Raw genomic sequence first — 14,994 nt, forward strand, 5'->3', positions numbered from 1 at the left:
GAAATCGCTGAACATCAGCATCCTCACCTCATGAGGAAGTTTTGGCTTTACTTTTTCTCCTACATCTGAACAACACCCTAGTGGTTCTTTAATGTGGTGTTTACTGATGTTAGCAAGCTGACACTCACCATTCACTACCTCATAATACTGGAACTCTATAAAGGAGCGCTTTATCTCGTGGAAGCTAATTATTTCCCTCTGCTTGAAGCCGCTGTTTTAAACTATACCAAACAGATCTGTCTCTTTACCAACTTCACAAAGAGAACTGATGTCTCTCTGAGGTATCAAAACACAAGGATGTTGCCAAAATGTTGAAGTTTTGTTCAACAAAAGCACCCTGCAAAGCTGTTCATTAGCCTGTCAGTTTTCTGACTGATACAGACATTTATTCTCCTACGATGATGTTACTTCTGATACACGAAGGACAGAAAATCCCCAGTATAGACCCGAGTATCTCAGATTCTGGTGGTGCATCTAGTTCAGCTCTCTAATTGTGAGAACCCCTGCCAAAATCAGTTAAATGATAACTCACAGGCATAGAATTGCTGGCTCGCAAGAATACTAAAACCTTTACGTGAACTTGTTTTGAAACTGCACTCAGACTGCTCACCACGCCATTGAAAATCTGCCCAGAGAAGCAGGTGTGATGGCAGACTTTTGGTAGCTGGTGAGCGCAGCGAGGCTGCCCGAGTTAATCGCTGTGATTTCAGGTTGTTTTGACGCTTGGCAAACCCAAGCGGACTGGGAGAAAGTGGTGGGTAATTGCAGGGGGCAAAGAGGTCGCTTTTCTGCTCTGCTTGTGGCATAAACATTACTTATCTGGACTGGGAGGGTCAGCCATATCATAAATAGTTAACTAATTAATTATTGTTCTTGTAGTAATGGCTTGATGGGATGCGATGTAAAGCCACATTCATGCTGAAAATTGCTGTTAAACCAGTTGAAGTTCCTCGTGTTTAATTTAGCAGCGGATGCCCTTACTCACACTACTCCAAAGGGATTGTTTTGTCTCCTCCCAAGATCGACTTTTTCTTCTTTGACAAATTAATTACTTCTTTAGGTATGGTGGTGTTTTGACTGTGCTGTGATTGACAGGACTGGGTAGATTTTCTCGCCCTTGTATAAAGTCTGCTTCACTGAAAATAGGATATACACACAGCTAATTGGTGAAGTTATTTCCCCCTATTAAGTTGAGTTTAAATTTTTAAGTAAATGTTTAAGTCATGTTTATAACTGCAGAACCTGGAAATTATAGTCTTTTAATACCAGATGTTCTTCCTTAAATCATTTTGCAGGCAACCAAAGCATCTACTGACATAACAGAAGAGTTTAGATATCCTCACATGCACACTGTGCCATGCTCAAAAATGTGAAGTTAGTATAGTCGGCAAGCAATAGACTCTAACCAGGGTATCTATTGAGATCTGAGAGGACAGATCAGATAAAAGAACTGCAGCAACACAAAAGTGATTAAACTGCTGAAAATCAGCAGCTTAAGTCAGTATCACTTTATAATAGCTATAATTAATCAATGGCACTTTTATCATTTAAACTTTATTCATGAAAAAATTGTATAGTAATTTATAAGTATTGGTTGTATAAGACTCTTATCTGATGTCTAAAGATGTTAAATATGTTTAAAATACGATGTACACATGTTTAACAAACATGTGGGGACAGCACGGTGGTTAGCATTGCTGCTAACGATGAAAGAAGGTTGTGGGCTTGAATCCACCTTTTGGCTGTGGCCTCTCGTTGTGAAGTTTGCATATTCTTCCCATGCATGTGTGGGTTCTCTCTGAGCTTCCTCCAACAGTTAGTGGGGTCGGATTATAAATTACCTGTAGGTGTGAATGGTTGTCTGTCTCCATGTGCTGGCCCTACGATAGTCTGGTAACCTATCCTGAGTGTGCCCCATGGTAACTAGGATAGGCTCCACTGGAACTGGATAAATGGAGGAGAATGGATAGATGGATAACTGTTCAACAAATATTTGAAGGGTAATAACAAAGTTGGAACAGGACGATCTTCATGTGTTTTAATGTTTTGTTATTTTGATACAAAGGCATCTGCTGTGATGCTAACATCTCTGTTGAAGTCTCACAAGTGTCAGCTTTCTTTTTGTAGATATAGAAAAATCGATATGTAATCATAAATGATCAGAATTATAATATTTCTGGCTGTCTGAGGCTAAATTTCTCCAATTCAAATCGAATCGAATCGTGGATTATATCGAATCGGGACCTTGTGAATCGGAATCAAATCGATTCTAGAAATCAGTGACGACACCCAGCCCTATGTGCCAGTGATACAAATCACATGATTGTGCACCTGGAAACTGATTCATGTTGAGTTTAACTTTCACTCATTGTTTCTTTCCGTTTACTCACTGGTTGGCTGGTTTTTAACTACTCATATGATGTCGTGATAATGGTCTCAGAATTCCGTGACCCAGAGTTTTGACTAAACACTCGACTAACAGTATTATTTGATGCCCATGCAGTGAGAACAGGCTCGAATGTCATTCTTATTCTTTCTTAACAGCTCTGATCAAAGACATACTACAAAATGAAATTCATAAAATAATTTGATTATACAAAATTAAATAGAAATAAAAAAGTAAAATTCTTATAATTTAATTGTTAATGCTGTGATGGATTAGGTGTACCAATGATAGCAGCTCAACCCGTCACCCATCCTCCTGCAACCCTGAATTGGATTAGAGGTTCACAGAAATTAATGGATAGATATTTGTTAACAGCGAAAGCTGCAAGCGATGCGCATCTAAATGATGTTCTGCGTGGCTTTTTGGAAAACACTGTTTTAAAAATGAGTGACTGCTTTGAATTTTGCGGGGTGTTATTTATACGCGAAGGAGTCTGAAGAGTGTGAGATTGATAAGCAGATTGGTTCTGAGTTGTCAGCGGCTCGGTTAGACTGCCGGGGTAAAGAATAAATCCAGTCTCAGGCAAAGCTTTTAGTTTCAGTGTCAATCTGTCAGTCACGAGCTGATCAAAACCAAAGAATGAGATCAAAGGTCTGAGCAGCTGTAATGAGTTTCAAACAGTGTACGGCTTCAGAGCAGACGCACGAGAAAAAATAGCTTCAATGTGTTCTCATCTCACGGCGTCAAATACCGCCCCGGCATGTGACTGAAGATTGCCCTGTCATTTGTTGGTTCTCTTTAGGCGCTGAAAGCTGCTTGGCTGTGTGTGGTTCAGGTTGAAATGTGATCTTTTATGACATTAAATCTGCTCAGTGGAAAAATAACATGTTTACCCACGGTGCACTGTTGTGCAGGAACAATGCTAAGAAGACGCAAGCAGCTTTAACAGAATGGCAGGATTTGGCACCATGGAAACAAGAACGCGCCAATAGTTTTCGTAGGATACTGAAATGGCGTGGAAGTTGAACACCAGCAGAAAATGGCTGACTGGGATGCTACACTAAGCATTTTTCCTTGTAAAATAGGAAAGATGATTTCTAAAGCTCTGAATCCAGAAACATAAAATTAACTTTCCTATTTTTTTTTCCTTTCTTCAGCAAGATCAACTACAATCTTATAAATTCTAAATTCCCCTATTTTGCTCTAAATCCCCTCATTTTGTTCATTTTTCTGTAAAATTAGGAGGAAATGCAACACAGCATTGTAAAATTAGAGGCTTTTCTCTGCACAGTGTTCAGTTGGTGTGCAAAAACCCTGTTAGTAAGGTAATGAGGTCAGGTGCTTCAGGATTGAGCGGATTCTCAGATGCTTTCCTGCAAAAGCGTTCCAGGCATGTTCAAGGAGAAGAAGAAAAGCCTTCAGGCAGCAAACACCCCAAGGACTACACATCCCAGCAAGAGCTGAGAGATGTGGCTCAGGGGAAGGAAATATTGGCCACTTTGCTTTGCTGGCTGCCACTTTGGACAACTGTGAAAATGTGGAGAAAAGTGGTTGGATGAAGCATTTATTTTAAAAAAAAAAATCACAATTTTAAAAATAGACGTTCCTTGTGGCTGTGGAGAAGTAGATTCATGGAGTGGTCTGTGTTTTTGTTGGTGGCTCAGAGAAGACAGACATGCTGCATGAATACAGTCAATGCCAGGAAAATTAGTGCGGTTTCCAATCAATACTTTAATGGACAAAAGTGTACTGTCTAAAATTTACAGTTAGAAACCATTCAGCACTCACTAATTATACGCAGTATTCACCTGATGCAATCATTTTAGAAGTAAAGCATATAAAGCTCTGTTGCTGGAGGTCTGCTTTCAACTCTGATATATTTTGTAACCTTTGGCTTGAGCGATCTCAGTCACGATGTACGTTCGGAGAGTTTTGTGGCGCCAACTGGCGACATCTCCACTGGGATAAATAAGAACCATATATAATGGCCCACAAAAATAGCATGACATAATTCACTATTGATTTGCTCTCCTGGCTGGCTGATCTTCATTTTGTGACACTGGAGTGCGGGGAACTGTGAGGCATTGGCATCGATCAGACGGAGCCGCCAAGGCAAAATTTCATTTTCGCAGATGTGGCAGCAGTCTTCTGTATTCCATACTGTGACACGTGGTGTTGTTTTAGGAGTCAAATATATTGATCTGCTGCTGTGTTTGTTCCTAAAAATATCAGACATGTCTTTCAGCAGCCTCTTTGTACACGTTAATGTGATCTCTCATACAAATAGCAGATTAGAGGTGCGACTGCTTGCATAGTTTGTTTCATATTTATGTGCCTGATCTGGCATGTAATCAGTAATCGCCTGAACAACTCATCTTGGAGCAATTTTAACACCTTAGATAGAAATCAGATCTTCTTGCCTTTGGTCTAGAAAGTCATGTGTGTTCTTTTGAGTCTGATTGTACGGCTTGAATCAGTTTTTGTGCCGATGAAGTAAACATTTTATTTTAAACTTTAATACTTTCCTTCTTTTGCTTTAGTCTTCATTTTATACTTAAGTTTTTCCATGTTTAGAAGAATGTGGTATATTTACAGTGTTGGGCTGTACTAATATATAGCAATAAAATTTATATTCCTGGTTACTGAGCTTAGAGACTGTGGTGGAGGTGTGGTCCCTGGCTCAGCTGCAGGGGAGGGGTGGTACAGAGACCTTAAGCGGGCGGTGCCGGGAAGGCAGGTGAGGCCACAGGTGGTGACGATCTGCTTAATAAGACGTCTCTTTTCTTATAGTGAAGCCGGAGACTGGAGCAGGAGATGTGTGTGCCGAGACAAGCTGCGAATAGAGAGGCTCAACCTGTGAAAGTGCTATTAAAAACCCATAATCGTAACAGTGTGTTGGGTCTGTCTTTACAGAGACTAAGCTAAAAACAACCAGAAGAGCTGACTGTGTAAATCAGAGACATCAAACTTAGTCCTTCAGAGCTCAATTCACTCCTTTGAAATTTTTTAATCTAGTCTGTATATCACTTTATGTTTTGGTCCCCCTAATTGTAAGCACACCCTGTATATGAAAAATGGATATCAGTTCCACATGTAAAGAGTGAAATCATTTGGCAGCAGTGGATAACTACTGTGTTTGCAAAAAGAATGATCATAAAGAAGTCTACGGCTCCTTTGATCTGTAACCTCAGTAAACACTTGATCGTCTTTTGTTCTCGTTGATTCTTCATCATGTAAACATGATAATGACGTTGCTCATCGACAGGCAAATCTTCTGATTAGCAAGGCAGCACCTCTCCTCAGTCGGATCCTCTCCGTACTCCTGATGCCTTGTTTTAACAAGCTAAGATAGCAATAGCAAAAAAACATCAGCTCAAAGTTTCAAAAATGTAACAGAGCAAAACAGTGTGCGACAGCATGGTTGCCAAATCCATCTTTTATATGCAGTCTGTTGTTGTAGACATCAGCAATATCTACCACAAAAGGCAGGAAAAAGGGAAAGGTGATTTCAAGAGGTTCCTAGACGCTTGTCCAAAAATTCGGGTTATTACCTCAAAATAGTGTTAGGGTTGGTCTGAAAGTTTCTCACTCCAAATGCTAAGAAAGTAACACAAAATCCACAAAAAAATAAATAAAATTTGCAATAATCCCACATTGTGACCAAAAAAAAGAAAAGAGAGAAACAAGAACAAATGTTTAGTGTTGGAAATAAGCTTCGATTGAGAAACAATATTCAGTCCTGAAAGAGTGATGTATTTTCTATGACACATCTCTGTTTTGCAGGAACACAATCTGAGCCATCATATTGATGTTCGAGGTTTTGAAAAAACTGACTACAGCACAATATGAGATTCAGCTCAGATAAAGCGATGGAGCAAAAGGCAGTTTAAATTTTATGAGCAGTCTATTTTAGTGGCAGAAGGCTGCATGGTACATATAATCTATGTAATCAAAGGTCTTTTTTTTAAAATAAAATGTACCACACAGAGTTGTCATGTTCAGGCCTGTGAAACAAACTGTGTAAAACTTTCAGACACACATGCAAGAACAAAATGAAAAGATTCTCTGGTTTGCTTTACACCTGGATGGATGGATGCATTTGGTTTAATAAATGACCCAGGAGTCATATCCAGGCTGGTGTGTTGTGAGTTGGCTGTATGGTAGCCAACTTGTATAATTGTAATGAGAATGCATTATCATTATTTTGCTTGACTGAATGATATAATGGCTAAACAACTTTAGGACTTCAGTTGCGTTTACTCTTTCGATAAAGTTAAAGCAAGTCAACAAATGTCTGTGCCTTCATGTGATTCTTATTTCCCACTGTGGCCTTTAGTGAAACTGAGGTTGACACCCCTTGTAAACTGTTACACATTCCCTCAGCTATGAAGTTCACATCCTGTCGCTTTCATTCATCAGTTAAAATCTCTTTTTGTTTTATCCTTCAGGGCACTATTTGTGTTATCATGTCAGAGTCTCCAGTGAGTGTGATGGTGTTTTTCTGAGAGAAACACTAGAAAAAGTGACAAGAGCAAGTCTGATGGCTGCCATTTGAAACTCTTGCACTTGCGTTCTGTGTGTTACTGGATGGTGATGCACATGCATCAACTTGCACAAGTGTTTGGAAGTGCACGTTTCCATTCTGTTTCATGACAGATGTCTCGAAACCGAGCAGGGTTTATGTTGCCAAAGTCATGTTGCCACGTTTATCTGCAGTATATGTTTAAGGCTGTTGTGACTGTGGAGCTGTTGCTTTCGGTGCAGTTTATTTCTCCAAGTTTTAGCAACAAAACATGTTGTGTTTGTAGCTTCTCAACCGCTCCGTATGTGCTGATTTTGCAAAATGACGTCTGTCTGCTCCCAAACAACGAACATGTCTGGATGGAAAAGCTTTTGGATGTTTGTTTTTCAAGGATCCGCTTGTATATAGTTTGTACCGTTCAGCTTTGTTTATATAATTAATAGAAAAAATAACTTGATCTGAATCCAGCCATCATAAGCCATCATTTCCAAATCTCAGCTTTCATGAATTGAATATACTTTGAGGTTTTAGAACTAAAAGCTGGCATGCCCCAAAAACAGACCATGTTGGAGTCTTGAGTTGGCAAAGCAGGAGCAAGTAGGGGGAAGAAGCTGGAGTAACTGGTGGAGAGTGGACGGGCACATGAACGGTGTTGTTTTGGTGTGAGACTGGAGCGGGCAGTGAGCTGTGAAGAAGGACGGAGCCAAGTTACAACTAAGAAAATCTTTATAAAAGCGCCAGGAGTTGCTACCACACCGGTGATGCAAACAGTTTGGCAGGAAGTGAGTGAAAGGAATATAAACACTGCAGCTTGATGAGTACTTGATTGAAGCCATGTGCGGCAGTCCTGATGCCGGTGGGAGAAAGCCACACCCAGGGCTGCACACAAACACTGACCTACCTTCTCAGATTGTGCATCCTTGATTCCTTTCCTGACCTCATCTCCATGTGTGTTAGTCCCTCTCATCACAGACTCAGTAGTGGAAGAGATGCAAGGAGAGAGGAGTCGAGCTTTAGCACGTTTAACAAAACGAACTGTGCTAGCTTCAGAGACATCATTTTAAAGTGATTCAGGTGAATCTATTAAATATGACGTGCGGCTCATCTACACCATCTACCACTGCGAGTAGCACTGTTCATGTCTGAATATAATTAGGCCTGCCATGAATGAAATCCACAGCGTGGCTAATTGTGACAAGAAGATTGAGCTGTGATAAATTCATGTTCTTAATTTATAAAACACACATATGGCCTAGACACACAAACAGTGAAGGGCAGACAGTTTGATTACACAGCTGATCATCTTAAATACCTGAAACAGCTCATGAATACATATCTGCAGAGTCCCCCTCTCACCGTGGTTTTTAGATGCAGCTTTTTCCATTTGCAATATGATACAGATGCCTTGCCTTCAAGTATCAGTCAATACTAGTGCTGAGCTAGTTCCAGTTTAATGAGTTATGAAATATTGTTAGGAGTTAGGAGATACTCTAACAATGTATCCATAGTTTGTGTATATTGTGCAAAGGGTGTTATCCTTAAGGATGGCACACTGAGACTGATTTCTGGCTGGACACGGCACGCAATAGGATAGAGAAAAGAAACAAAGCTCATGAACATAGAAAAGGAGAAGAGCAAGAGACAGAGGCAAAAAAAGTAGGGCAGCACTGCAGGCATGGGCTGCATAGCAGTGTACAGCAGTACCTCTTTTACTTTAGATCAATATTTCATGTTATGTTCTTTAATAAAGCAAACAAATAAAAATAGAAATGATCCTGTGAAGTCTCAATAAAAACACATTAAGCCACCTGTTGGGTGAACACCACATGAATAAAACATTTCTGTCCGTGAATGATGGATGGAGCAATATGATTCAAACCAAAGACATTTCTTTGTGTGATTTATTTCTCCCTACAGATGGCCTCCCTGGAACAGCGCCCCTAGCGCTTTCCCCCGTGCTCAGAACAGCACAACCCCTGGCATCCTTGGCGACCCCTACCACGCCGTCGCCAGCACCTGTGGCCTCGCTGACAGTGCCGAGCAGCACGGCGGCCGCAGCCCCAGAGACTACCTCAGCTGCTGGGGGAGACGAGGGGCACTCGAAGCTAGATTCCCCATCAGAACCCGACCTCCCGGAGCCCGATGCCGAACCCGAAGCGGAGACAGACGCAGAAACGGAGGAGGAGAAAGCTCGCCGTCTTCTCTACTGCTCCCTCTGCAAAGTGGCAGTCAACTCCGCGTCACAGCTGGAGGCTCACAATAGCGGTGAGAGACGTGTGCCAAGATTTGCCGCAAACGTGGAGAGTTTGAGTGGATGACAGACCTTTTTTTTCCCCCCCAAACTTGAAACAAAACAACAAAAGTAAGGTTGGCTCTGCTGTACGAATGAGGTGTTTACCTGCTGGTTGTGTTTTTCTCAGTGAACACGGACTCTGCATGATTGTTTCATTCCATGTTGTGAAATTTCCATGACAGCATCTGTGTTGAAATAATTTTTTCAGTGAGTCAGTGCTTTTTGTGGGGAAGGTTGTTATCTGCTGGGTTCCTTCAGTGTTCAAGCGTTTGTTTGTCGTTATTGTAGAGTTATCTCCGCTGTCTTCAGCAATCATTCCGGGGCTTGAAAAAACACAATTCTTCAATTATCCTTCTGTAGTTTCCATAGGAACCTTTTATCAAACTTTAATCAGGTATTGTGAGACATCCTTGCTTTTGAAAACAAAGCAGTCATTGTTTCAAACAAATTTCTCATACTGCATTCACACACAAACACACACAGACACAACACAGGGAAATGACAGTACACTGAGTCATCTTTGCTTTCAGTCTGAGGTTGCTCCTCTGCTTCTGCCTGCGATATCTTTGTTTTAAACATTGACTTTTTCATTAAAGTTTCAACAACATAAAACAGTCAAATAAAGATTTCTAAACAGTTTCTCCACCATGAAAAACACCGAACACTTACTGAAATACTCATCGGGCAGCTGGATTTCACAAGTGACCACAAAGCTCTACACGAATTCACACAAATCAAGCTTCTTCATTACAGAGTATTTGGTCATCTCATAAACATTCGACCAGCTTTGCAGCCCATTGTTGTCAACAGTATTTTTAAGCAGTTGTAAAAGCTAAAATATTCCGTTTGCTTTTGATTAAGGAAAAGTCCGTCTTTGGGTTCAGTGCTTGAGTTCAATTGGCAGTGACAGTTATGCATAAACTTGGATCTCCTTCTTTTAGCTCTTCAACCTGTTGGATTACACCACGGAGCTACAAGAGCTGGACCTAAATATATCTGGATTAAACGAATGGCTTTCAAATAGCGGTTGCATCGTTTGCCAGAAGTTTGCCCAAAAATCATTTCAATTTGAAATGTAGTGATTTCCTGCTGAATAATGAACAGCTTAACATGCTAATTTACTGCATAAGTGCCCCATATTAGTGACATCTGTGTTGATGACTTGAGCTTCTGTTTGAGTGAAACTGAAACAAGTTCAGAAGAGTTTTTGGTTGAACCAGTGAACCAGTCTTGGCCCTTGTAGCTAAGTGCTCGGGGAGGTATCGTTCCAGGGAGTGACGTACAACCGGGCCCTTACTCTCTAGCCCTGAGGAGTATTTGGTCAAAAGGTCAACTTTCAGTGCGTTTAATAGGACTGTTCACTTACTTTAATCTGTGACACAAGGATAATATAAAAGTTGACCCCTTTTCCTCAGGTGGCCTCTGTTGAGTCAGATTCATGTACTGACCAAACTGCTTCCTGTTTGAACCTGCAGGTACGAAGCACAAGACGATGCTCGAGGCCAGGAGCGGCGTGGGTTCCATCAAGTCTTTTCCTCGAGCAGGAGTCAAAAGCAAACTGGCTACATCCTCCAAATCATCCACAGGCCTGCAGAACAAAACGTTTTACTGTGAGACATGTGACGTGCACGTCAACTCAGAGACTCAGCTAAAACAGGTGAGCGATAGAAACGGAGCCCGAGACACTCGCTCAGTAGTAAACTGGAAAATGGATTTCTGTGTAAAATTGATCACAAGATCTTATTAAACAAGCAAAGCCGGATACGGATTAGACTGACATAAAATCAAAATTTTTGTAATAATATGGCATTTTACTCATCATGTTCATCGTGCATTATAAATATCAAAGAAAATTAAAAGTCATCAACGTCTTTTTTTTATTATTCAGTGAATCATTTGGCTTTTGAGGGAGCAGTCTCGAAATATTCTAATTTGTGAAAGGATTGATTTTATTTCCATGTCTGTCAAACACATTCCCTGCATTTGGAAATGGAAATAAAACCCAGTGCATGGCATATAATAGCTAAATGAAACTTAGCTTCATATTTTCATTGCTATTATTAAAAAAAAGGTCTGTTTGGAGGTTTACCACTTTCTTTAATGCCATTGTGACTTCATTAGATCAGACTGGGGGAGGATATATAATAAGTTAAAGTAAAAACAATATGTTTGATTGAATAAATGTGTATCCAAATGAGTCATTTCACAGTTTAGAGGAAAGGAGGATGGCAAGACTGGAAAACTGACACAAACATTAGAACTTGTAAGTGCAATTTTTCTATGACTGCCTTTCACTAAGGGTACCACAGTGGTATTGTGGTTAGTGTCAGTGGTTTGACTCTCCTCATCAGTTTGTTGTGCGTAGCTTCCATTTTCTCCTTGTGCCTACAGTGTCATATGGACTGTTGAAGATCTGAAACACAGAATGCAGATAACGCAAACAAAAACCAAACTACTTTCAGCTGAAAAAAGGTCAAAGACACAACAGAAGAGCAGAAAATCCTGGAAGATAAACACAAGAACTCAGATTATAAATAGTAAGCAAGGTAGCATGGAGAAGCATTCGCAGACAGCTCGACAAGGACAAAAGGAAACAAGGCTTTACATACAGTACATAGCAGAATGATTACTCATGAGAAACAGGAGGGAGAGGAAAACAGGTGATCACAATTAACAACAGGATAAAACAGTCAGGGAATCAGGGGAAGACAGAAAGGAAGCAAAAGTGACACAGGACATGAAGGAAAACAGGAACCAACCAAAGCAGACATGAATACCAACTCTAAACAAAGATATACGAGGACGGGAAACAAACACAGTACAAACACATCTCATAAACACAGTATGAGAGGGAGAAACTCTGGGAAAACTGCGACTATAAAATAATTACCATTGGCATCTCAGACTTAAGAAACCGAGATGGTCATTGGGCCTTGACACCATCTGCTACTGCACTGCAGGCTGACGCATGAAGTCTGTGTTACAGTTGGTGCAAATCAATTGGGAGGTCCTGGTTTCGGTGGTTGCCACAGGGCGCATCCTCTCTGCAGTGACCTGACCTCTCCAAAGATCACCAGGCAGCAGAAGAGCTTTTCCTTTGTCCTTCTTAAAACATAGCGTGGGATGACTGACTTTTTATGGTGCTCTGAGCTAGCTGTCCACAGCTAGCTTCTTATCCTCCATGTGACAAACATACCCCAACCAACGCAGGCAGCAGGCAGTGAAATGCAGTCCTGTCATCTACCAATCTTAAACCTGAATATATTAAATAACAAGTCCTTGTTTGGTTAATTGGTGATCTTTAACTTGGCCGCAGGTGTGAGTGTCTGTTTTTCAGTGCCATCTGAGAATGCAGATGAAGGCAGGAAAGCACAGTACACTACATTATTATTTTAAACATATTACTATAAAACTTGCAGTTACCTGCAGCTGCTGGGAGAGCAAATTCATCCTCGCCTCGAGATATGAACCTGCCGCTTATGGATGTTTCTTTCAGTTGAGGATTATTTTATTATTATTCTGTGATGTTTGAATGTCTGAATCTGAAAAATGGTATTTTGTTCCTCTTTGAAAACGAACTTATATAAGGTCACGTACGAGTCAGACTGGATTTTAAGAGCAACTAGTAATGAGTTTTGCCTTTATTCCTGTTGGATATCTGTCTGAGGTCTTTATAAATGCGGAAATCCTTAAAAAAATGTATAAAAAAAGCTGGTTAAAGTGTGCGGTCAAGGAGTTGCCTGTTTTAATTTTAGATTAAGTGAGGTACGATAAGAGGTGACAAAGATGCAACTGTGACTGAAATAGCTTCGTGTTTATCTTTATAGCGCCTGCGGGACGCTGTGCAAATCTTCTTTTCTTGTAGTGCTGATCATTCTGTCATGTGGGGAACGTCTTCTACAGTAGCTGAAGACCACTCTGTTTAGTCTGAGCTAACCTCGAGTTCTCTCCCTGAAGACAGACGGGATTTGTATGAATTTTTCATGCGAGGACTTTTGCTGAGTACTTCTGAACAGCAGCAATTCTCTGTGAAAAGAATCCAGCATGAAACATTTTAGTTAGAGCTGAAAGCAGAAGAAAAGTATGATTGTTAAGCCCACTGCAAGGACTTGTGAAATTTAGACACAGCCAGAAATTTTCCTTTTGTTGTCAGCATGTACCCACTCTGAATTTGCTGGCTTTAGGTCAGACTGTAATTCTCTGTCTTCTGTTTTATTGGTTTATTCAGATCTGGCCCGATGCTCCAAGGGTTTCAAAATGAATTGTATTTAACAATGGGATATACTGTGGCATTTAGTAAAAAGCTCTGCAGTGTAACTTGCAGCGATAGAAGTGCAGACATTTTCACCACAGGTGTGAAAACCATAAAGCTGTAAGATCTTTTGCCATGAGTCAAGAGGTATGTTTTTGGTTATTGTACCTCCTTTTCTGTTCCCCGAGTGATGCCTCCCAATCTATTTTCATTTGACTGTTTCTGTACAAGTACAAACCGTGTTCACATTAACAGATTGGTGCACACATTCAAAACACTTTACCACATTTGCACATTTTATTGCTGCGGTACTGCAGTTTTAGGGTAAGAGGCTGTCTCAGACAGATTGTTATGAAACTGAATGTGGATATTTTTCAGTAGAGCATGAAGAGGACTCCCTGCTCTGTGTGTTGGAGGTGGTTTAATGATTAAGTAAGAAAAACAAATGACTTAATAGTCATTTTAATATTGGAATAACCGCAGTAAAAGGACAACATTAAAGTGTGACTCGTTTTGAATCTGTCTCTCATTTCCAGCACATCAGCAGCCGGCGTCATAAAGACCGAGCAGCAGGTAAACCAGCCAAACCGAAATATAGCCCCTACAGCAAACCACAGAAAGGCCAGACCAAGCAGCCGGTGAGTCACTGCACACCTCGGTTATCTTATCAGCAACACGGGTCCAGACTGCTGCGTTACAAAGCAGGATTTAGCCAGATTTAGCCCTGGGTTTTTTAGCAGAGATACACCAATTTCAATTTTCTGGGCCGATCCTAATTTTAGGAAATATAACTTACAGCGTACACCTTTCTTTTCTTTGTGGGAATTTCTAATTTATATTCACAGTAAAACACTAATCATGTGATAACATATCAGTTTTTCTCCATTTGTGCTCCAGGTTAGAGGAACTTTTATCATTTTTACTCAAACAAATCTCGGTATAAACCGATTCTGGTTAATAGTCAGAGCAGAAAAGAAGTAACTGCAACTACCTGATCTAACATGCTTTACATGTTTGTCTCATAATGCTACTCTGTGGTGGTGTTATTGACTGATAAGAGTTACAGCTGATAAATGGTGAATAACACTTACTGTACCTGAAATTACTGGAATACAAATAAAGGAAGTCTTCTACAAGCAGACGCAGGTCGAGCTGTAGAAAGTGAATGTTTCTGCCTTGACGTTAACAGACTATTATGTATTACATGTGTTTTATGGAACATCTGTGTGCCATTCTTTTTTTTTTTTTGTATCGATTTAGGTGTTTACATGGCACATTACTACCAAGCGTAACAATGGCAGGTTGCAGCAATCAAAGCTCAGCTTATAGACCGATACATGTGACCCTGACCAACCGAGCTTTGTGTTAACAACCCAGTTTGAGATTGTGGTTACCACAACAGCGGTTATCAGCTTGCTTTGTTAATCCACCTTAAAAAAAGTTGTGCTTGTCGTGTCATTTCAGTCTCTGTAAAAATGGACTGAAGTGTTGCTTGCTTTGGACATAGAGGAAAAAGTGATGCAGATCTTTAAATATATATA

General features: G+C 40.4%; 1 protein-coding gene across 1 annotated transcript in view; it reads left to right on the forward strand.

Annotated features, from left to right (window-relative positions):
* znf385d (zinc finger protein 385D) overlaps window positions 1-14,994 on the forward strand; it is a 95,923-nt gene that overhangs the window by 70,529 nt on the left and 10,400 nt on the right. Inside the window, exons 5-7 of the mRNA XM_005744016.1 lie at window positions 8,826-9,173; window positions 10,677-10,858; window positions 13,990-14,091. Coding sequence (XP_005744073.1) covers window positions 8,826-9,173; window positions 10,677-10,858; window positions 13,990-14,091 — 632 coding nt within the window. The remainder of the gene's footprint in view (window positions 1-8,825; window positions 9,174-10,676; window positions 10,859-13,989; window positions 14,092-14,994) is intronic.

This window comes from Pundamilia nyererei, unplaced genomic scaffold (assembly GCF_000239375.1).
Source record: "Pundamilia nyererei isolate P.nyererei 1_Seehausen unplaced genomic scaffold, PunNye1.0 scaffold00138, whole genome shotgun sequence".
NCBI classification, from domain to species: Eukaryota; Metazoa; Chordata; class Actinopteri; order Cichliformes; family Cichlidae; genus Pundamilia; species Pundamilia nyererei.